The sequence below is a fragment of the Fusarium odoratissimum genome (assembly GCF_000260195.1).
Source record: "Fusarium odoratissimum NRRL 54006 unplaced genomic scaffold supercont1.11, whole genome shotgun sequence".
NCBI classification, from domain to species: Eukaryota; Fungi; Ascomycota; class Sordariomycetes; order Hypocreales; family Nectriaceae; genus Fusarium; species Fusarium odoratissimum.
This window is the reverse complement of record NW_022158697.1, coordinates 296987-319229: the sequence shown is the minus strand read 5'-3', so window position 1 is coordinate 319229 and position 22243 is coordinate 296987. Positions and strand designations below refer to the sequence as shown.

Below are 22243 nucleotides of genomic sequence, written 5' to 3'. Positions count from 1 at the left end.
AGAGGCCAGGTATAAATTATATCTTGATGCATTGGAGAGAGGCCGCCAACTCGTCGCCGAGCTTCGTCACCCAACGAGGCCCCGGGTGTTTCAAGTCTATCGTCCCTCTTCTCTCCCATTTCCTCCTTTTACAGGGTCGCATCCACACGCCCTCCACTCACCTTAATAAACCTCGAATCTCGATCTTGCTTACAGTCCATATTCTTCATCAACCAGGTTTCGTCTTGACTGGAGCTACCAAGAGTTACCTGCACCAACTTGAGTCTCCGCCTTTCACAACCGAATTGGATCATGGCCCAACTCGTCCGACCATCTAGTATAATACCTCGACTTCTCTGCGCGATGAACGATAGATGACATTAATACGAAGCAGGCATAGACTTGATCAACCGGCTTCGGTACAATTCGCTTCATGTCATCCCGTCGCGAGAACACACTGAGAGGATATGGAGCAAGATCAAGTGTGCCCGTTCTCGGACTGCTTGGGGTCATGGGATGCGTGAATTTCTGACAAACTCGGCCCCTTTCTCCTCATTACTTTCCTGTTCATCCCGGTTGTAGACATCATCGCGTCCAAATTGAATGCTGACCACGATTTGTTGCTGGCTGGGTGGTTGGAAGCTGTCCACCAGTGCCAGCCTGCGAGCCAGAACAGGAGCAGCAATTCAGTTTTAATTCGTCTGCCAGCATCAACGCGCTACGCGCTCAGGGCCAACAGCAAAGAAAGAATTTTCACTCTTTTGTTTTTCTCCCTCGAGCATCTCTTCGTCATCTCTGCTGGTGCCCTCTCTTTCGCTTCTTTGCTGCATCATCGCCGCATTCAGTTCCCTTCTCAACTCTTCAAGCGTTCTTTCTTTCTGCTGACACTTCGGCCATGGCTTCCCTTGATCCGATCGCGACCGCCTTCATTGACTACAAGTACGATGAGGCTGTTGGCTTCGAAGGCATCGACGGCATACCCTGCCTGGCCTGTGTTGCGACCATCGATCATGATGTTCGCTGCCGTTGTCTTGTAAACGAGTCCGGTGACACTTCTTGTCTTCTTTGCGACCGAAACGAAACGGTCTGTGACTTGGTAAGTCTTCTTCGGCTACCGATGTGTATATGCTCCCTGACTTCGATTTTGACTTGGATCCTATGTGCCAAATAGTACTGGAACTTCGTGGTCAATCTGTCTCGCCGTGAATCCCAAACTTCGTATAGATCAAGTGTTTCGCCTACTGCCACCGGGCGCCAGATCTGGCGTCGTGGTCGCGCTCTTGGGGGTTGCGGGTCTGCTTGGCGCGAACTGCACATGCGCCTCAAGAACCCGGACAATCTCAAAATCCTTGCTGTCAAAGAGTCAACCTCAAGTCGTGAGATGCTAGCTCTCTCGCTCCTCCAGTCTGTAGGTCAGCCTCTAGCCGAATACTCTCCCATAACACGTTTGCTCTCCAGGCCGGCGCCAATCTTTCCTTGGAGGAAGTCCGCGATCGCATCGCCGCTGTCCAACCCGCCTACACTAGCACCGGCAAATCTGTTGGCACCCTTCGAGATTCACTTGTTCGCTTGTCCTCCGCTGTGCGGTCGTTTACTCTGGTGGGATGCCTGTTTATTCTGGTCAAAAGTGAGTGTGGTTTAGAGTCGAGTCCGATGGGTTGTCGGTGAGTCTCAAGTCTTTTATTGATGGAGGACAGGGCTTTGATGTCGAGGAATAGAGAGACGATGGTGGCGATGCAGAGGATGATTCGATTCATGGCGATGGAGGGGATGAGGATGTCTCGCGGGAATATTTCGCGGTTGCGTTGGTGGTCTTCTCATTTTCCATTCTTGTCGGTGTTTACCCTGTCGTTAGTATATCCAGGCTCGGAGTCTTGGCTCAATCAATGCTCTAGCTTTTAATGGCTCTCTTGATTCAGCTTTGTGGCACCACACAACATGTAACTTGAGTGGCAAGTATTTTCTTCTTCCAGCCATGCTTGTCCTTTACGCCATTGAGGGGCTCTTGAGTTCTTGCGTCTGTGCAATATACTGCTTTCATGTTCCAGCTTCTCGTTCATGGATTTTTAAATAGCGAGCGACGTTGCGAATTGATAAAAACTTGTCTGACCCATTAAACAAACTTGCCGCATATCCGGATCAAAGCCAGCATTGTAACAGACATGCCAGGGGAGCAAACAAAACTATCCAACACGACAAAAGACTTGAAGCTTCTGGCCTTGAAGTAAGGTATCGAAAATATCTAGTGTAAAGTTTACTAAAATCTGTACCGAATTTGCATCAGTCTTTTTGTCATTTAGGATAGATGTCCTAAGCATTCTTGTCTTCCCCGGCCCATCTCAGGGTCCAGACTCCCTCCCTAGCATGGCACGTTCAAGTCATGACACAAATTTTCGATGACCTGACGAAGCAATATAGTCGCATTGACAGGAAACAGAATCCGTGTAATTTAACTGGTGTTTTAAGACCGTCAGCTTTCCCCTCCATCCAATTGGTGGAATAGTCCTCAAGTCATCGATGCTACGCTCCAATTTCCTCCGCGTCTCAATAAGGAAAGGTTCGAGGTTTCAAGTCCCACTGAAACACACCACGATCGGTTATTATCCCAGGCTAAACTCGTACTTTACCCTCGTCAGAATCAGGAAAATGATCAGTTTTCCCTCTGCATGAATTCATTGCGGGGGGGGTTTTAGCCAAAAAGGCCCATCGGCATATCCGCCATGTGCCGAATTTGTATTATGACCCCGACATTCCAGGCTGAGGACCAGCGGTGTGGAGTTCGTTCCCTGAACGAGATTCGTTCGCTACTGGAAACAACGGCTGGCGGAGGATACACGTCCGTTCGATCCATTGGAGCAAGGTCAGGAGATGAGATCGATCCATGGGCCTCCACATGGCTTTTGGAGCGGGTATATATCTTGGCTGATACACCACCCGTCATGTTTTGTTTCCCCATACTTCTTGGCACATCATTCTTTCAACACATTTCATCATGCAGTTGACAGCTATCATCAGCTTCTGGGTACTAGCCCTCTTCAGCACCGTCCTCGGTGCGGAGGTCGTTCCTCGAGGTCAGCTCAAGGAGGTCACCAGCTATGGCAGCAACCCAACCGGCACCAAGATGTTCTTGTATGTTCCCAAGAACTTGAAGTCCAACCCTGCTGTCGTCGTTGCTCTTCACTACTGCACTGGTACCGCTCAGGCTTACTACCAGGGTACCAAGTGGGCTTCCAATGCTGAGAAGTACGGATTCATCGTTGTCTACCCTCAGACTCCTTATACCCCTGGTAACTGCTGGGATGTCTCGTCCAAGATGACCTTGACGCACAACGGTGGTGGATGCAGTAACTCTATCGCCAACATGGCCAAGTTTGTTCTCAAGGAGTACAACGGTGATGCCAAGAAGGTTTTTGTCACTGGTGAATCTTCCGGTGCCATGATGACCGTAAGTAAACACTGATTCTCCAATGATACACTACTAACGGAACAGAACGTCATGCTTGCTACCTACCCCGACGTCTTCGCCGCAGGAAGCGCCTATGCTGGTGTTCCCGCCGGCTGCTTCGTCAGCCAGCAGAACCAGCCCGCTGCATGGAACTCAACCTGCTCCCAAGGAAAGTCCATCTACACTCAGACCCAATGGGCCAACGTCGTCAAGAACATGTACCCCGGCTACAACGGTGCTCGACCCAAGTTCCAGATCTACCATGGAACTGCCGACCCTACTCTCAACGTCCAGAACTACTATGAGGAGATCAAGCAGTGGACTGGTGTTTTTGGATACTCTTCCAACCCTCAGTCATCTACACCTAACACTCCCGCAAGCCCTTTCACTCGCCAGGTCTTTGGTGAGAAGTTCCAGGTAAGATAAGCAGTCTCATAAGGTGGAGGTGATAGCTGACATTTTTAGGCTTTCTTGGGCCAGGGTATCACACACGGTGTTCCTCATTTCGATGACAATGACCTCAAGTGGTTCGGTATTATCGTAAGTCATGTCCAAAACCATTCTTTGGATGCTAAAAACTGACATTCTTATGTAGTAAACCGCTCCACATATTCAACAATCTTGCATGATGGGATCTTCGGGGTGACATCCGGGATACCAGTCTAGGAGGATTGACCCAAAACACATTTGAACTTCTATGAACTATATTTATCCACTGTAAATATCATCAAAACAAGAGCTGTATATACATTGCATCGAACATTGTCATTCTTTTCTGGATAGAGTTACTGTACTCGAAACCTTATCTGCACCATTTATGAGCTCGTTGGTTCCCTCTCCAAAGGTCTGATAAGAGCCTTTTGTACCCTTGCTGTCAGAAAACATACCTTATGGCTAGACTTACAGGAATCGTGGATTGTGTAATTCTCCGTATGACGGAGAGTCTTGATACCGGAACTGTCCTGGCGTTACACTTGCGATTGCCTGCCTCTCTCATTCCCATCGTTCAGAGTCTGCTTTCAGATCTCTTATCATGGCTTACGAGTCCAGTCAACGTTCCCTTTCCATTTACAAAAGCGGAATCGAACCTCACTCACTGTGGTTAAGACATGATGAGCGCTTGTATAGTATCCCTGAACTACTTGGCCATTTTGAGGGTTCTAGAGTTTTCAGAGAAGCTGGGTTAGCCTCGAATTTAGGACTGACGGGTATATATTTGTTCTTACGCACTTCATAGTGTCCAGGTCGTACAAGGGCCTTATTCTCGAGATAGCGGCAGATATCGGCTGTAATGACCTCTCGATCAATTCCATCTCGTGGTATGAAATTTTCGGTCAGCCCATTGGTCATACTAGTAATTAGATTGTTAACTGGCAAAGCAGTCATCTCGTCTGTTCCAAGCATCGAATACGAGGTCGCAGGCTCCTTAGGTTGTTTGTTACTATCGCCTCGCTCGTCCTGATTAGATATCATGTCCATCGACTCGGCACTTGAATCACTCTCGCCACCACGTTCATCCTTATCATCCGTTTCTACAGTTGGTAAAGCGAATAGTGCCAGTTGCTCTTGATGTCGGCCAACGTGACGCTGATATTGTGAGGTGGATCGCATCATTTCGGCACAAATTGGACAAGGGTTACCTTGTTTAATGTCCATGGGCTTCTGGCTCAGATACACAAGCGCATCTAGGTCCCTAGTGGTTACCGATACCGCGTGACTTCTGAAAACATGCTTTATGCATTCGGATGGAGAAGAGAACTCCAACTCACACGCGAGTGGACATGAGTATAGCTTCCAGTGAATCTGTCTCACATGTTCCATCCACTGGTGCCTCCTGGAGAACTCTCTCCCTGGAGTTTCACAATCCTTCTCCAGACATATATATGGCCGTAAATCGCCATAAACGTGCTTCCTTGAACATCATTCTAGTTAAGGCCCGAAAATTGGGGTTGGGGGACATACTTCCACGAACTTCTGGTGTTTGCAAAAATGATTGTATAACAGAAGGGGCATTCGAACGGACCCTCTGATGACTCTTTTGGTAAAGGGGGGATTCGGCATTGATCGAGATCTGCCAGCGAAGTGGCATATGACGTCTGGGAAAATCCAGAGTCTGAGCCCTCGTCCCCAATCGCATTTATGGGTAAGGGCTGACCACCACGAGCGACATCTTTATGGTATTCCGGAAGTGACGAGGCTATCGTCTCAGCGTCGCCTCCCTCGTGGGTGAGACCCTGCGACAGTTTTGTGCGGTCAGCTAATCTGTAATTGAATAACTGGCGCCGTCGACTTATCGCCTTGCCTAGTCTTTCAGCAAGGAGAGGTTCTATCGTTCGAAACTTCGACGAGACGTGCTGGATGTCAAAGATCTCATAGTGAGATGTATCAATTGAATGAGACTTGATAAAGCGATCGTGGGGCGCAGGATTTCGTATGGCCACGCTGAAACGAAGGAGACAGTTTACCACGTCTGCGATATCGACAAAGGTCTGATCCAATTCTGTATCAGGGTCATCAGATTCTTCGAAATCTTCATCATCGCCAGCAGTAATCTGGTCCCAAAGAACCCCATTTCCCGTGAGGATGTCAGGGGCACCTTGCATGAGCTCAATCAGGTCTTTGAGAAGACTCAGCACCTGGAATTTTATATGTGAAGAGCCCCGAAGTCGATAATCGAGTGAGCTCAAGCCAGTGCGGTGAGCGCCGATGTTTCCAGCCCACACATTAAATCGTGTCTGTTGGTCCGCCATATCCCTTCCGAAGGTCGGCGAGTTGGGGGCTAAAGTTGCGGGTGCTCTGACAATCTGTCCAAAGCAATTGATGCATTGCATGGCGGTAGTTGTAATTCTTTGGTCCATTTTAGTCTCGTTAGTTCAGATAGAAGACTGAGACCCGACCTCCTTTGGAGAGAGAGAAGTGACGTGCTGTACAAGTAACAGGTGAGTAATACAAATCAACTGATTACAATGCAGCGAATTAACGATAATCATTTCGGTGTGTTAGCTGGAAGTGCATATTTCCCCGCTTGAGCTGAAAATCGACAGAACCTCATGAGTAAGACCTCGTTTTCCCCTCGATAATTACTCTCCTCAAATCCCTACCAAATATGTCAGGGTTAGAAGTCGCTGGAATCGTTCTTGGCTCCATACCTCTTCTCATTATTGCACTGGAGAAATACACCGAGGGTCTCTCCACTCTGTATCGATGGGGCAAGTGCAAGCGCGAGCTACGAGCTTGATTCGCAACCTGGAAACTGAAAGGATCAAACTCCAAAATGTCTGCGAAAAGCTTCTCCTGGACCTGGTCCCTCATTACAAAATTGAGGCGTTGATCGATAACCCAATGGGAGATCTTTGGCGCGAAGAAGAAACGTTGAAGAAAGTTCAGTTTCGTCTTGGGAAGGGCTTCAAGGTTTTCCAAGACACTGCGAATGACCTGAGGGCAACGCTTTGTTATTTCTGGAAGGTTGATCGACTCCCAAGGTGAAGGGATGTTCCCGGGTCTAAAACGATCTGTCTTTACATTGAGCCACTCACAATAAACAGGTATACTGGCGAAAATAAGAGACAGGGTATCGAACCTCGAGAACCTGGCAGACCGTAATGGAGCTCGAACCTGCAAGGAGAATTAGATCCAAGCAGAACCATGACGACCATGGTTAATTCAGATCATCTTTCACTGCTATTCACTGGTCTGGATGCCAAGACCATCGACCCTTCACATTACGGAACCAGCTCCTGTACCAATTGGAACACTGCCAAGCTCTAAAATCCGCTCTCTCTTACAGGCGGTCAGCAGGAGCAGTCTGTACCAGTTTTCAATCGACAGTACAACCTCTTTACAGGGTCTATTATCCTTTTTTTTTTTTTTTCGCGCAAATCCACCTTACCTGAAAACCCCCTCCTCAAATGCAACAGCAAACGGGGGACAACCAACAACCTGGCAAACGCTTAGATACCATTGGTCAATAACTTGTCGCCTATGCATAGAACATGCAATAATGTCATGTTATGTTCCTTGTCACTTCCCTTGCTGGGCTCGCACCGGAAAGCCCCCGACTCGACTTGTGCTTCTTAAACAACCAACAGGTTAAAAGGATTTGGCCCTGCTCCTTTCTTTTAAAATTACTTTGTTGTTTGCTTTAGTTTGCCATCCATTTCTTCTGGGAATCTCCATTATTAATACAATGTCCAACACTAGCAGCCCAAAGAACCGGTCACCCCGGTCTCCACGATCGCCCCAGGATCCGTCGGTAGCAGTCAACGAAACAATTGCAGTTGATGAGGCTCAAGATGAGGGGGAGGACTTGACTTTAGGATCTGACGCTGAGAGCTCGACGGCCTCCATGTCATCGAGCATCCTAAATTATCGTACGATCAATGGCAGAACGTTTCACAGTGAGAGAGGAAACGCAGCCTACTGGGGGTCGAACGATGAGCGCCAAAGTGATGCCATGGATATCGCGTGAGATACCCCTCCTGCGAAAGTTGTGCTACCTCTCGCCTAACAGGACACTACCTAGTCACCACATGTGGACACTCGCCCACGATGGAGAACTATACTTTGCGCCTCTGGAAGACAACATACAGGTTCGTCAAATAACACAATGCAATGCTGTGCCTGTCGTGTTACTGAGGTATTTTTTGCCAATTATCAGAAAGTTCTTGACGTCGGGACTGGAACTGGTATGAAATGGCCTCCCTTGTGTGACCGCGAGATTGCCCGTACTAATTTATACTGCAGGTATTTGGGCTATGTAGGTTACCTATCATGCGGTAGTTTACCAACTCTTAACTAATTTTCAGTGACTTTGCCGACAAATTCCCTGGGTGCGAGGTCATTGGTACCGATATCTCACCCATCCAGCCCGGCTGGGTCCCACCCAACTTGAAATTGTGAGCTACTTCATTACACTTATCTGTATAGATATTTTATTTCTAACCCCGATATCAGCGAGATTGAAGATTGCAACCAAGAGTGGACCTTCCCATCTGAGTCATTCGATTATGTTCACCTTCGTTATCTGGTCGGCTGCATTCCAGACTGGACAGAGCTTTTCAGCCAAGCATATAAGACTCTCAAGCCTGGTGGCTGGGTTGAGAGCTTTGAAATTTCCCCAACTGCAGAAAGCGACGATGGTACCGTCACATATGACTCTGCAATGGCTCAATGGGGAAGGATTTTTGTCGAGGCTTCAAAGAAGATCGGCAACAGCTTTACCGTTGTCGACGATAAAGTCCAAAGGCCTGCTTTACAAGAGGCGGGATTCGTCGACATTCATGAGTGGGAGTTTAAGGTAATGTATAAGACCATTCTGCTGCAACATTAATAACTGACTCGAAAAGTGTCCCTTGAACCCGTGGCCCATGGACCCTAAGCTTAAGGAGATTGGCCGGTTTGGAGAGGTCTTCCTCACCCAGGATACTGAAGGTTTCGTAACATTAGCCGCCAATCTATTAGGCTGGTCGATGGAAGAGGTCCATGTTTATATCGCCAAGTTCCGACGTGAGGTTCGGAACCGGAAACATCACGTCTATATACGTCTCAGGGCTGTCTGGGCACGGAAGCCAGAGACGAGAGAGGAGCCAACACCTGCATAAGCATAAAGTCGTACAAATTTACATCGGAAGATGATTAACAAGTAGTATTTCTCTCGTCCCTACTATAGCCTATAAGTATCAAAAGAATGTCAAAGGATTTAACTTGAGAAATGAAAAGACAAATATAAAGTATATTATTAAAAAACTAATTCTTCACTAACTATGCCTTATTTCCTAAGCTAATAGATCCTACCAGTATATTCTTCTCTCCCAATTTTAACAGGCCTTCACTTTCATCTTTATCAGATGTTATATTAGCCATTCCTAACCAAGTATCTGTAACTGGGCCTAACAAAAGCGCAACTGATGCCCAAGAGCTACCTATAAAGCTATATTCGCACCCCGTAAGAATAACAATATTACAAAAGCCATAATAACCAGATCTAATGCTAGACCTGTTTAGTCATCTTCCAGCTATCCATTTGAGAAGTCCGCCTATTTGGATGATGCGTCTGAATGTAGCAAAGGTGATGCCCTCAAGATTTGCAATACTTATCCGCTAATGTGAAGAGTTGAGAGTTCCCTGCGCTCTAGGAACTGACACCTTATCATATGCCGCGACAGCATTGCCAATTGGATCCGAGGCCAACAGAAATCCAGCCAGATCCCATCCATCTGCCAAAGCCGTGTTGGCACCATTTCCAGCGAAGGGGCTGACAGCATGGTTACTATCTCCAATAAAGACGACACCAGGTAGAACGTTCTCATGGCTGAATGGCCTCTTGTTCGTGGTCCCTCATTGTAGCTCCCGGGTTCTGTCTCACTACAGGCCAAACCCTCAGACGGTTGGCTATACCGTAGTCCTCTGCAGTCTGGGGCTTTTGGCAGCTGGCGCTCTGCTTATCGGGACAGCTAGTTCATCGGCAACTCTTCACCTCGGTAGGTGTGAGCCATTGTTTAACCTATTGTACTAATATTTGGCCTTCGAACCCTTTATAGGCGTACTCATTTTTGCAGCGGGATACGGGATTCGTGTCGCAGCGCTTTCTACTATCACTCTCGCAGTTCGTGAGGAGCTTCGGGGTCGAGTATTTGCAGCAGCGCAAATCGTAGAAAGCTTTGGCAAGCTGTTTGCTGAACCTATTATGCTTAGGTTATATGTCTTACCTTATAACTTGGTTGGTAGCTGGGCTGGATTACCTTTTATTACCTCTGCGGTACGTAAAGACTATTATGTGAGAATTATACTGACAATTAAAAGTGTGTATTTACAATAGGAGCTTCCAGCTGGGTATTTATTTTAGGTATCACACATCACTAACTGCTTGTCTGAAGGGGCAGACTTTTGTCAAGATGTCTACGCTGGGATTGTCGATTTGTTGGAGAGTGATCTTGAAAATGCTTAGGTCATGGCGGAAGACAAACACTTTTTACACAAGGAGGGCGCTTACATTGCATGAACATCCACTTATGATGGGCAGCTTTGAGCATTGGCTATGCGACCAATTGATACTGTGATTGTCCGCTGTACGAATTGACCGAGAACAAAGGCCCCTGTCATCAGGTAGCAAAGGAAGAAGTCCCTGTTCCACTTCTCAACAAATATACTGTAATGAAAAGCCTATACTTACCGGAATCTCGTGACGGGTACAAGAAATTTGGCATTCTGATGTTTATGCGAAATCAGCAATACGCCTACGACGAAGGCTGCTCATCTTTTTCCACGGGAGGATAGTAAAGTGATAGGCGTAGTAGTTTGAAAAATGCCCAGTCGAATTCATGGTTTCGTGGTCTAACGGTTATGACTGCGGATTCTGATTCCGCCAGCGAGGGTTCGACTCCCTCCGAGACCTTTATTTAACTTTTGCGACATTTACATCTTATTTTTTCTTACTTTTAAATCACACAAACTGTAGATCACATTTTGGGATTTTACGCATAAGCGTTGTTCTGCGTTGAGGTTCTTGAGTAACGCGTACCCTGGTGATCCATTTTAGTAATCGTGCTGGATTTTATTAGCTGGACTGCGACGCCATCTGCGTGTCGCGAGATACTTGGAATGTAGCTGTAAATACTCGTTTGTCTAGAGAATCCTATGTATATATATATAAAGACAAATCTGAGCTGTCCTGACGCATAATAAATGCTTATTGACGCTCTGCAGTGGCGCTATCGTTTGTTTGCATGCTACCCTGTATCTTCTAACGCGACAGCCCCATGACTCGTGTTCTAATTGTCAAGTCACAACAATGACTTAAACCCGGCAGCTCCCACGTGTCGAAGGATTTTAAAGCCTTGGCACCCTGTCTTTCCCACGAATGATCGACAGGAACAAGTGACGAGGACGGGATGAAAATGGCGCAAATATCCGAAGATTCGCCAATGACGAAAAACACTCTGACCCATCAGATCCAATAGCATGTCCACTTGCCGGAGCCGAACGGAAAACATGAACCGAGAACAAGATCGTTATCTAGGATCGATCCAGACAGTGTGTCTCAGGGGCTCATCTGATGGTCGAATTCAATTGACCTTCTATCCTTGTGATTATTCTGCGGCCGCACAGCCACGGGGTAGCATCCAGATCTGAACCACATCGCCGGGAAGTGGCTAAATAACCCAGCAGCCAGGGGTTGATCACATGTATCTTCAGCTACGTTATCGCATCTGTTAAGAACGGCGACATGCTCATTCTGGAAGCGCTTGCGATGGCGGAATAAAAGCCACTGTCTGAGCGGCGGCTTAACCCCCTATTCACAAGCTGACAGTGATAAGAAATATTTTCTAGTAGGCTTATGTCACTGATAACAGACGCCAGCCAATTGTCTGATGGAGTGCGCGTTGACGGAAATTTAGTGGATTGAACCCCCAATTTATTTTCAGCCTTCTGGGGCGTTCCTCGTCCGACCTCGCAGAAAGAATTGCTTTACGCAATATGATCATCAGCTAGATAATCAATCAATCACGAAATTTCACAGGGTCGCCCCACAGAAACTTTCTAAAAAGGAATTTGGAGTGCTAGTTCGTGGGTCCGTGGCTTACCAGTAACGCCGGGCCTAAGACTTGTCTCGTAATAGCGGCCGATTGACTCGCAGCCCCAAACGTCGAGACGAGGCTAGTAAACTCTATTTTACCCAGTGAAATGGGCAGGCTCCGATAATGCACCGGATGGGCTGATTAAGGGTCCCATGTTTTCCACGTGTCTACCCTGACGGTCTGGGTCTGGATCACTGTTGATGTGTTCTTTTAACTGTTGACGCTCTGCACCCCTGACTGGCGCTGCAGATCTTGTCGTTCTTTTTTTGTTACTTTTTTCTTGTATCGATGCCCCGGATTTTGACTGTTTTGCTTTTTGGATCTGGGTGAAGACCCTCTTCAGTACTGACGATTTGGCATTCGAATTGGCATCAGCAGCCATGCCGTCCCTCGATGCGGAGATGTGGGCGTGGTACTCCTTGACGGTGATTGTGGTGTTTGCGCGAATGTGAGTACTTTACCCGACGTGTTGAGAATTGTTGCTGACTTCATACAGGGCGTCCCGTCGTATGTTGCTTGGTTCATTCAAGCGCATGTTGGCAGATGATTACCTCATGGCGGTGACAATGGTTTGTTTGCATCTTCTATCTGCTTGACCAAGGCTTGGCTGACATTGGTAGATCACGTATACTGCCCTCTTAGCAATCGTCAGCGTCCTCACACGAACACCCACCAACCTCATCAATCCCGACGATCACATCGTACTCACCCCCGAAGACATCAAGCTCCGAGAGTATGGATCGAAACTGGTCCTCGTCACGGAACACATGCAGATGATTACCCTCTGGGGCGTCAAGGGCTGTCTACTGTTCATGTACAGCCGACTGACGTGAGTGGTCGCTCATCGCCAATGCAGTCACTATTGACTAACAACTTTCAGAATGAGTTTGAAGCAAAACTTTTTGGTCAAGTTAGTGGCAGGATACGTCGTCGTTGGATTCGTTGTCATGCAGATCTTGTGGTTTGCTGCCTGGTGTCGGCCTTTCAATCATTACTGGCAGGTTCCTCCTGATGACTGTAGGGAACAACCCGTTGATAAGATAAGGGACTTGGACTAACGAATCGCAGTAAACTGCTCAGCTGAAACCAATCATATGATCACCAACGCCGTCATCAACATCTCTTCGGACATCATGATCATCATCCTTCCCATGCCTGTCTTTTTACAATCTCAACTACCGCTCAAGAGAAAGATCATCCTTTGCGGTGTCTTTGCACTTGGTATCTTTACTGTAAGTTCGCATCCACCAATCTCATCTTGTCCTTGTGATCTCTAACTGACTTGGCCTTCAGATCCTTGCAGCAACAATGAGCAAGATCTACAGTCTCGGCGACCCCTACGGCACAGAATGGTCCTACTGGTACATCCGCGAAGTCTCAACCGCCGTCATCGCTGCCAACCTCCCTCTCACATGGACCCTCCTGCAACGCGTCTTCCGCCTCGGTTCATTCCATGCCAAGTACGGCAAATCCTCCAACCAACGCACCGGTGAAGGAACATCCCGATTCCGATCAGCATACGGCAATCTCAGCAGTATGGATCGGCGACCCAAAAAGACAACGTTTGTCGAGCCTGGAATGAGTTTTTCGGAGAGTCAAGAGGAGATTAACGGGAAGGATATTCCGTTGAAGATTTATCAGAAGAATGAGGTTATAGTTAACATCACTACTGAAGAGGCGTCGCTCGATAAGCGATCACCGTCACCGCCGGGTCAGACTGGATTAGAGAGGATTAAGTTTGGGGAGGCAAATACGCATGGGGGCAGTGAGAACGGTGACAAGTCTGCGAATGAGATGGAGCTTGGTGTTGTTACCAAGGTCTATCATGGAGTATAATGGGTCAATGGACTGACGAACTAGAGATATATAAACTTTCCCAAGTACAACTAATACAACCACTAATCGAAAAATGAGCTCTCTACTTACACACGAACACCACCAAAGTCGTTGTTGACATGCTGAATTTGATTGGATGACCTCAATATCCAATTGAATCTCTTCAAGATGCTTGAAAATACACGAATATCCCACGTGACCTCAGCTCTCAGCCTCATCTCACAGTCCAAGAACGCTTACTCCGCATCTCATCATCGTTCCCTTGGTTGATCATGAATGCCCAAGGAAGCTCCTCGACAAGGAAAAAATGTTCTCTAGAGGCAATACCCTCAACTGGGCTCAGTATCGTATACGAGCCAGAGACCGATGCACCTATAGTTGAGTAAGTTACAAGTGCGCATCTATGCAGACGGCATTACTGAATGAGCGGTAAGCATTATCATGGTTCATGGTCTGAAAGGTCATCCGTATAAAACCTGGAGGTGCAAGCAAACTCAGGAAAATGCGGATAAACCATCAGCGCACCCCGAAAAGGAGGGGCCTCAGCCAAGCATTCCAAAACGACTCGAACTTAGACAAAGTCTCAAGGCGTTCTTGAAAGGCTCGTCAAGCAACAGCCGACAAGACAGCAGTCTCACCGAATCAACAAGCAACACTGTTACAGCTCTAGAGACCGGTGATCTTTCTGTTTTCTGGCCCGCTGATTTACTCCCCCAAACTTGCAAGAAGGCTCGAATTTTGACATTTGGTTATGATACGAAGATAACCAAGTTTGCCTCTGGGCCGACTAACACAAACAGTATTTTCTCCCATGGGAAGGACTTTCTGTTCTCGCTGGGGCGCGAAAACGTGCGAGACCGTCCTATGATATTTGTTGCTCACAGCCTTGGTGGAATACTGGTGAAAGAGGTGAGTATTTCCTACATCCCCAAGATTATACTTGTTGACCTGTCTAGATGCTAGCTTTATCATCAACCTCCAGTACTCCCTCCCTGAAAGGTATCATCGAGTCAACTGCGGCTGTTGTCTTCCTTGGCACGCCCCATCGAGGGAGTCCTGAACTGTCAGCCATCGGCGAATGGGCAAGATCAATGCTGAGCAGTCTGAAGTTCCAAACGACATCGACAATCTTGGACACCCTGGGCCTCAAGACAACAGACCTTGAACGCGCCCACGAAGCGTTCTGTAGACTCTGGTATCAGTATGACTTCCGGGTGAAGACGTTCCAAGAAAGCTTTGGTCTTACTGGGATTGATCTGGGTGTTTTGGGTAACAAGGTCGTGCCTCATGAGTCTTCCTTGATTGGGGATCCAAGGGAACATGCAGAGACTCTCCAAGCCAACCATAAGGAGATGAGTCGCTTCAGCAGCGATCAGGACCCGAACTACATCAAAGTTGCCGGGGAGATCAAGGCATTCTATACCGCCATTGATAATGCTCACTCTAGGATTCAGTTTCCGGCGGAGGCGACTCAAATTCTTAATATGCAAGCTGGCAAGAACAAGAAGTCACTTTCTGGATATGGTCCCCCGGATGTCCTGGAGCAGAAAGAATTGGACGACTTTCTTGCAGCACTGCGCTTCGATGGGATGAATAATCGCAAAGATTCTATCTTGGCCCCTGCTATGAATACCGGGCAATGGCTATTCCAGTACCATAAATTCCGTCTCTGGACCACTACAACTGATGAAAGGCAGCGTCTGCTCTTCATCAAGGGAAAGCCAGGAGCAGGCAAGTCAACCTTGATGAAAGAGGCTGTACGACGCATGCAACATTTTGCAAGAAGAGACCATATATGCGCCAGCTTCTTCATTGACGCTGGCGGCGAGAACATGCAGCGCTGCACCACTGGAATATTTCGATCGTTGCTCTACCAGCTTCTGTTGCAGAGCAGGATATGCAGCCCGGTAACACAGGCGACCGTTGAGAGACAGATGTTGATCTATAGCATTAAGGATGCTATCATGAACACCGTACTGGCTTCGGCAGAATGGGACGAGAGTCTTTTAGAAACCTTGCTCTCTGAAACGCTTGATTTCCTAGCATCGTTAGGTAAACCGGTCTTTATCTTCGTGGATGCACTTGACGAATTGAGCACAGAGATGCAGCGACGCCAAGTTGACTTCTGGAGTTTAGGACTCCAGATTTTCGACATCCGGGGCCCAAGAATCTGCTTGTCTTGCAGACACTTTCCCAGCATCGCCGTTACTGGCTGTCTAGAACTCGTTTTGGATATTTATAATCAGACCGACATCTTGAATTACATCAAACAGCGACTGAATGCGCGAATCTCTGCACACGAAGGACACTGGAGGAAAGAACTCACGGAAAAGATCCACACGCTGTCATCAGGGGTTTTCCTCTGGGTTGTTTTGGTGGTGGATGAAGCCCTGGAAAATTATGATATGGGTATCAGCTTACTCGGGATCATACGGCGGGTTGAAGCAATGCCAGTGGAGCTCGAGAAGCTGTACGAAAAGATGTTGACATCAACTGTATTCATGGATCTTCGGTTGGCGGGAAGGATGTTCCAATGGGTCATCGCAGCAAACAGACCCTTACGTCTTGACGAGTGGCATCACGTACTCGCTTTTATCCAGTCTCCAAAACCAGCCTCGCTCGCAGAGTGGCGAAAATCAACGTCTCACACCGAGAACGACTATCAGCTGGAAAGGAAGATCAGATACTTATCGAGAGGCTTACTGGAAGTCAGCACCAAGCAGCACGATATCCTCGCAGAGAAGAACGGAGAAGTTTCATCGATCAACGCTGGCGCTGGATCTCTGGACCACGAGGAGGGATCAGCTCGTGTGGTGCGTGTCATTCACCAGTCCGTTTACGATTTCTTCGTACACAAAGGAGGATTCCGGAACTTGCGCTTGGAGAGCGTCAACCCTCTTGTGGACTGCCATTGCACTATTGTGGATACCTGCCTCGACTACTTGTTTATGCCAGAGCTGGATGAATATGTTGTTGCTCGACAACGAGTAAACATGGCGAGTCTAATCAGTGCCTCATTATGCTCGGAGACTCCCTTTGAAACTGAAGAGCCTCCAAAGGTAGAAGCTCAGCAGAAGGGACGAGGGTCTGGGCATGCCTTTGAAGGCTTGGACGCATTGCGCCCCTGGCAGTCTATTGAGGTCGTTGAAAACTGGCTGGCTGGGGGAGCTTTGTCCTCATATACAGAATCCATCGCCGGCTCTGTAAAACGTTCTGTCTCACGTGAGTCTCTTGCCGCTGCTACATCGCAGGTTCTCAACGACTACCCAGCTCTACTCGTATATGCAATTACAGAAGTCATGCTACATATCGAGCTTGCAGAGCTGTATCTTAATCCCACCCAGAAAACACAGAATCTCATCGCGAGATTGAGAGATGATGGTATCTGGAAACGACTCCGAGCACTACAGCAAGAGAAGCGTACGCGAAAAAGAACCACTGAATGGCTTGAGGCAATCGCCAAGAACGGGTTACCCCCGGCCCCCGAGTGAGTCATGCTGCATTGAGTCTCTTGATGGAAGTCAGTAGAGCTGACAGATAAATAGTCATGGCAGGGTATACGCAAATTCTCCAGCACCAGCAAATGGACCTAGAAGCCCAAGAAGTATAGCGAGCTTTAGCTCAGCGAGCAGCTTTAGCCATCAGAGTTGGGGCTCCCATACAGACACGAAAGCGGCTAACAGTAACCTTGAGAAGGCTCGGTTTGCTCTAGAGGTAGCTCAAGGGGTGAAGGGGTTTGACAAAGGTTGAGTTCTGGACCAAAACTTTGAGTTTTCGATTCCACTAGTGAATGGTTTGACGCCAAGGTTGGCCGCTTTGTTGTCTCGGATGTCGTCCTCGGATGTCGTATGTGGATCATCCAAGCCCGGATGTCGTCCCTCGGGGAGTTCACGCCCAAATTTCTGGGGTAAACCACAATTTCAGTGGCTCCAACAAGGATCTACCATCAAATTCGCCCCAATTCGTCAAACAATCCCAACCATCACGACATCTCTAGTCAAGTCAACCACTCTTCATATAAGTCTGCCGCTCCAGCTGCCATCATGACAACTTGAATCACAAGCATATCTCCATCATGGGCGTCTTTACAAAGTTCCGCTTCTTCAATCGACGACTCGCGCTGTCATGCGTGCTCATCGCCGTGTCGACGTTTAATTATGGATTTGACAACCAGGCATTTGCGACGACGCAGGCGATGGATGCGTTTGATAAGCAGTTTGGCGTTTGGAATGAGAAGACGGGGACGTATATTCTTGAGCCGTCGTGGCTTTCGCTGTTTAACAGTTTGAACTATATCGGTTTTGCTGCTGGTGAGTACAGCGCGAGGTTTGGCTGTGCTTTGCTGACGATGTGCAGGTGTTCTTATTGGAACTTGGATCTCTTCACGATGGGGTCGACGATGGTGCATGTTCGTTATGAGCGTGTATGCCCTTGGTACAGCGACTATCGCTGTCACGTCTTTCCATCGTGAGCAGATCATGGCAGCTCGAATTCTCAATTACGTCTACGTCGGCATGGAGCTTGGTGTTGTTCCAACCTTTCAGTCCGAAATCGGTACGCATACCACAACATACAGCCACTTCCATCGCTAACAATAACAGTTCCCGCTCAAGCTCGTGGCTTCATGGTCGGCTCCTACCAACTTAGCCTCGCGGTCGGCGGCCTCGTCATCAATAGCATCTGCTTCGGAACAAGCTCTCTCCCCGACAACCGCGCCTGGCGAATCCCTCTCGGCATGTTCTACATCGTGCCTAGTATTGTCGTGGCAGGCATCTGGTTCGTTCCTGAGTCGCCGCGATGGCTGCTTCGAAAAAATAGAGTCGAAGAGGCGCGAAAGAGTCTCCAACAAATCCGCGAAGGAGCTTTTACAGATGAAGAGATCGACGCTGAGTTCACGGAGCTGAAGGTCTCTTTGGAGCAGGAGACTGAGCAGGGACGATTCCTTGAGCTTCTGAGGGGTATTAACCTGAAGCGAACTCTCATTGTTATGGCCGTCAACTTTTATCAGCAGGCTGGTGGCCAAGCGTTTGTGTCGCAGTATGGTACCATTTACGTCAAGTCTCTTGGGACCATCAATCCATTTGGCTTCAGTCTGATCACATCCGCCATCAGCATCATTTCAATTACCTGCATCCTTCTTTGGACGGATATCATTGGTAGACGGTATGTTATTTGCCTGCCTTGGAGTGCCAACTGAAGCTGACCAATATCTAGTGTCCTCATGATGGCATCGTCTATCACCATGTTTGTTGCCATGATGACGATGGGGGGTCTTGGTATCGTATCTCCTGTGGATGATTCGAGGAAGAAGGGCGTGATCAGCATGATGGCTGTCTTTGCCTCCGGTTTCGGAATGGGGTGGGCACCGCTCGTCTACGTCGTCACCACTGAGCTCTCGGCTCTCCGGCTCCGTGATCTCACATCGCGAGTTGGTTTCACCACCAATGTCATCATGAAGTAAGCCACCGCCCACTTCCTCTCTATTCAGTGCTAACAGATTCTTCTAGCTTCACTGTCAACTTCAGCATCCCATATCTCATCTACGACAAGTACGCTGGCTTGAACAGCAAAGTTGGCTTCATCTTTGGAGGCATCATGGCTACTGCCCTTGTGTTTGTTTACTTCTGTGTTCCTGAGTGCAAGGGTAAAACGCTGGAACAAGTCGATTTCCTGTTCAACCAAGGTGTTCCGATCCGACAGTTTGGAAAGGTTGATGCGGCGGAGATGATGCGCGCTACACAGGAGGAAGATGGATTGGGCAAGGTGCATTCTGATGGCAAAGATAATACCGTGACAGCGGAACAGCGAGTCTAAGTCATCAGTGAACATGTATCGAAGCTGGGGGACGATGTTCGGAGATCTTGGTATCATGTATTGAACTTTTCAACTAGCTACTTAATATTGAGGTGCATTGGCATCAGTGTAAGCATTCATCTGGAGGTCAAAGGGATCCAATGGGAAACCGAGTTCTTGGTCTCCGAACACCATGTTAGTCGAATTGATCGAGTCATAATTGATGAGTGGATATCCCATTGATGAGAATGAGCCCAGAGATCCGTCCCCAGTTGACCCAGTCAGACCCTGTTCATCACCCTGAAGTGGGAAAGACCAAATGTCTTGCCCACTAGGGTTCTCTAGTACCGTGGACTCAAGGGACGTCTCCGGTATCTCTTCGTCAGTATTGGACTCTGGTGGTCGGATAGCAGGATCTTCCTCCTCTTCATCGTCCGGAGCAAAAGCATGCTTAGAACGACGATGCAACTTCTCCTGTAGGCGGAGAGTCCCCGGCGAAGCGCTACTGGTGTATTTGTCAGCTGGTAGACTTGAGTAATGATCGTTGAAACATACGGTGAGCCAGGCGATGTGTGTCTCGTGCCCAATCGTGGTATAAGATTCTCGATATCAGTAATCTACGCTCATGTCAGCTTCTCGACGCTTAAAGAACGAGGCGAATACTTACGCATGTTCCAACCCACCCGACCTCAGCTCGACTTCGCGACACGATAAGCAGTATATCAATAAACTTCTGCTTGATCACCGACAGTGATGACTCGCCGTGTAATGGCAGTAGAGCAGCCAGATGATCTACCATCTTGACAAACTGGTACGTCACTACCGCAAAGGTTGGTGTCCCGACACGACTACTCGTCTCCATCTGTCTGACCTTGGACCACATGTCTATATATCTCAACGCAGTCTGAAGACATTGTTGCTGGCAGTAGTCGATAAATTCTCTTGGTGTTTGGTTCACTGCTTCTGGTGATACGGCCTCCCGAATACCAGGAATGAGAAACCGGTGAAGATCGCAGCGAGAACTGAATAGAATGGTATGGAGGGTTGTATATGTGCGTGCTTCCTCTGAATGACACATTATCATAAGCCTGTTTTCGTTGAGTTGCAGTTCATCTGGCAGTGACTCTTCGAATGATGTCAGTTCTAGATCAAGAGAGCGTAGCTGTCCTCGGCTAAGATAGGGGCTGGTCCCACTCAAGATAACCTGTCTGGTATATCTTGTCCCTGTCAGCAAAACCCTTCATGCATGATATGGTGTCTTACCTCAAAACTCTATCTCGAATGTCATACAGCCGCATCAAGTACGCCAAGACGTTCAAATCTGTATCATTCTCGCTCTTACTCCGTAGAAACGGCGCTTTTGACCTTGAACCAAGTTGGAAGTTATGGTGACTGCTCGGTAACCGGATATGCATCCTTTGCGTCGGACAAACAGTCAGGTCCTCAATACCACCAGAGAAGACTTTATCAACAACATATATGGACCACATCAATCGCCGAAGGCACTCTTGTCTGACTGGATCAATGGCCGGACGTTCATAGTTGAGCCTCTTGGTGAAAGCGACCCTCGATGCGATCGAAAGAAGAACCCAGACATCCCCAGTGAAACGCATGGAAAAGAGGAATTTGATCACAAGCATTAGAGCCTGAAGCTTTGGTACTGACATGTCACCCATGTGATTGACCAACTCATGCTGAACTTGTTTTATCCAGTTATGCGCCGGTGAGCTCTCCGAGTGATATGTTGGTGCGAGCCGGAGTGCTGAAGCGCAGATGGCTTTTAATAACGTCTTTTCGAGCTTGCCCTGACTCCATTCTGCGATCGTTGTAGCTCGATGAAGAAAGACACAGTCGGCGATGTCGGATTTGTCAAAGTATGTATCCAGATATTGACGTATGGTATCTCGACTCTCAAGTTCAAAGACCCTTCCTGAATGTTAGCGAGAGGAAGAGGTCTGCGGAAACGGAACATACCGCTGCGCATCGCCAGCTACACCGGCAGAGATGTCCATTGGTGATGCCTGACTGGGTACTGATCCATAGTGTGACTGGGACGTACTCGCCGGCGAAGTCTGTACTTCCATGCCAATATCGACACTAGAACTCCCCGGTTCACCACCGAATACACAATCCTGCCCTTGTGACTGACATCGGTTACAAGGACATGTCCCCGAACACTTTGATTTAGCACTCCGACAAGCCGCACAAGCCCTCAGGATTCTCCGCCTCTTGATACCCGCCTGCGTCAAGTCATCCCCATGACCATCCGACATTTCAATAGTATCACTCGCGACATAACTACACGTCAATTCCAACCGCTCACAGCGTATACATCCTGTGATTCGTCGATCGCATTTAACCTGATGACCTAGATTAGTGGAGAACCCCGCAAACTGTAACAAGAGCACGAACCTTTCTCCTGCGACATTGTTTACACGCGAGTTGCGGGGCTGATCTTTCCATTGTACGAGATCCGAACGAGTTCCTTGGTTTGAGTGAGGAGTGGGGTTGTTTAGATCTTTACATAGCTGGGTTTCAAGCACGTCAGGCCGAGGTTGAATGACGAGGGGGCGAGATCCGGAGAACGAGATCCGAAGCTAAGATAGGCGAGGGT

General features: G+C 48.1%; 8 protein-coding genes and 1 non-coding gene across 9 annotated transcripts; 7 read left to right on the top strand and 2 right to left on the bottom strand.

The window, feature by feature from the left end:
* Window positions 1-874: 874 nt before the first annotated feature.
* On the top strand, window positions 875-1697 carry FOIG_07543 (uncharacterized protein; the record flags this gene model as incomplete). Its single annotated transcript, XM_031207117.1, has 3 exons — window positions 875-1075; window positions 1151-1606; window positions 1677-1697. 3 exons carry the CDS (start codon window positions 875-877, stop codon window positions 1695-1697), a joined length of 678 nt encoding a protein of 225 aa, XP_031062650.1.
* Window positions 1698-2814: 1117 nt separating this feature from the next.
* On the top strand, window positions 2815-4006 carry FOIG_07542 (uncharacterized protein; the record flags this gene model as incomplete). Its single annotated transcript, XM_031207116.1, has 3 exons — window positions 2815-3424; window positions 3470-3841; window positions 3890-4006. Exons 1-3 carry the CDS (start codon window positions 2972-2974, stop codon window positions 4004-4006), a joined length of 942 nt encoding a protein of 313 aa, XP_031062649.1. The 5' UTR covers window positions 2815-2971.
* A 449-nt stretch (window positions 4007-4455) lies between these two features.
* Window positions 4456-6255, bottom strand: FOIG_07541 (uncharacterized protein; the record flags this gene model as incomplete). The annotated part of the gene is made up of 3 exons (XM_031207115.1): window positions 4456-4584; window positions 4655-5336; window positions 5387-6255. The coding sequence occupies 3 exons, from the start codon at window positions 6253-6255 to the stop codon at window positions 4456-4458; spliced, it is 1680 nt and encodes a 559-aa protein (XP_031062648.1).
* A 1266-nt stretch (window positions 6256-7521) lies between these two features.
* On the top strand, window positions 7522-9155 carry FOIG_07540 (uncharacterized protein). The gene is made up of 7 exons (XM_031207114.1): window positions 7522-7888; window positions 7947-8013; window positions 8082-8109; window positions 8168-8180; window positions 8230-8319; window positions 8378-8720; window positions 8770-9155. Exons 1-7 carry the CDS (start codon window positions 7611-7613, stop codon window positions 9022-9024), a joined length of 1074 nt encoding a protein of 357 aa, XP_031062647.1. The 5' UTR covers window positions 7522-7610; the 3' UTR covers window positions 9025-9155.
* Window positions 9156-10745: 1590 nt separating this feature from the next.
* On the top strand, window positions 10746-10817 carry FOIG_07539. Its single transcript has one exon. It is a non-coding gene; the product is annotated as a tRNA-Gln (tRNA).
* Window positions 10818-12380: 1563 nt separating this feature from the next.
* FOIG_07538 (uncharacterized protein) lies at window positions 12381-13836 on the top strand (the record flags this gene model as incomplete). The annotated part of the gene is made up of 6 exons (XM_031207113.1): window positions 12381-12448; window positions 12497-12569; window positions 12621-12829; window positions 12881-13017; window positions 13069-13232; window positions 13294-13836. 6 exons carry the CDS (start codon window positions 12381-12383, stop codon window positions 13834-13836), a joined length of 1194 nt encoding a protein of 397 aa, XP_031062646.1.
* Window positions 13837-14277: 441 nt separating this feature from the next.
* On the top strand, window positions 14278-17327 carry FOIG_07537 (uncharacterized protein; the record flags this gene model as incomplete). Its single annotated transcript, XM_031207112.1, has 2 exons — window positions 14278-14745; window positions 14793-17327. 2 exons carry the CDS (start codon window positions 14278-14280, stop codon window positions 17325-17327), a joined length of 3003 nt encoding a protein of 1000 aa, XP_031062645.1.
* Window positions 17328-17911: 584 nt separating this feature from the next.
* FOIG_07536 (uncharacterized protein) lies at window positions 17912-19765 on the top strand (the record flags this gene model as incomplete). The annotated part of the gene is made up of 5 exons (XM_031207111.1): window positions 17912-18146; window positions 18193-18390; window positions 18438-18999; window positions 19051-19293; window positions 19344-19765. The coding sequence occupies 5 exons, from the start codon at window positions 17912-17914 to the stop codon at window positions 19648-19650; spliced, it is 1545 nt and encodes a 514-aa protein (XP_031062644.1). The 3' UTR covers window positions 19651-19765.
* Window positions 19681-22102, bottom strand: FOIG_07535 (uncharacterized protein). The gene is made up of 6 exons (XM_031207110.1): window positions 22042-22102; window positions 21604-21989; window positions 20893-21555; window positions 20297-20846; window positions 20185-20246; window positions 19681-20134 (listed from the first exon to the last, which is right to left on the bottom strand). The coding sequence occupies exons 1-6, from the start codon at window positions 22090-22092 to the stop codon at window positions 19732-19734; spliced, it is 2115 nt and encodes a 704-aa protein (XP_031062643.1). The 5' UTR covers window positions 22093-22102; the 3' UTR covers window positions 19681-19731.
* Between the last annotated feature and the right edge of the window lie 141 nt (window positions 22103-22243).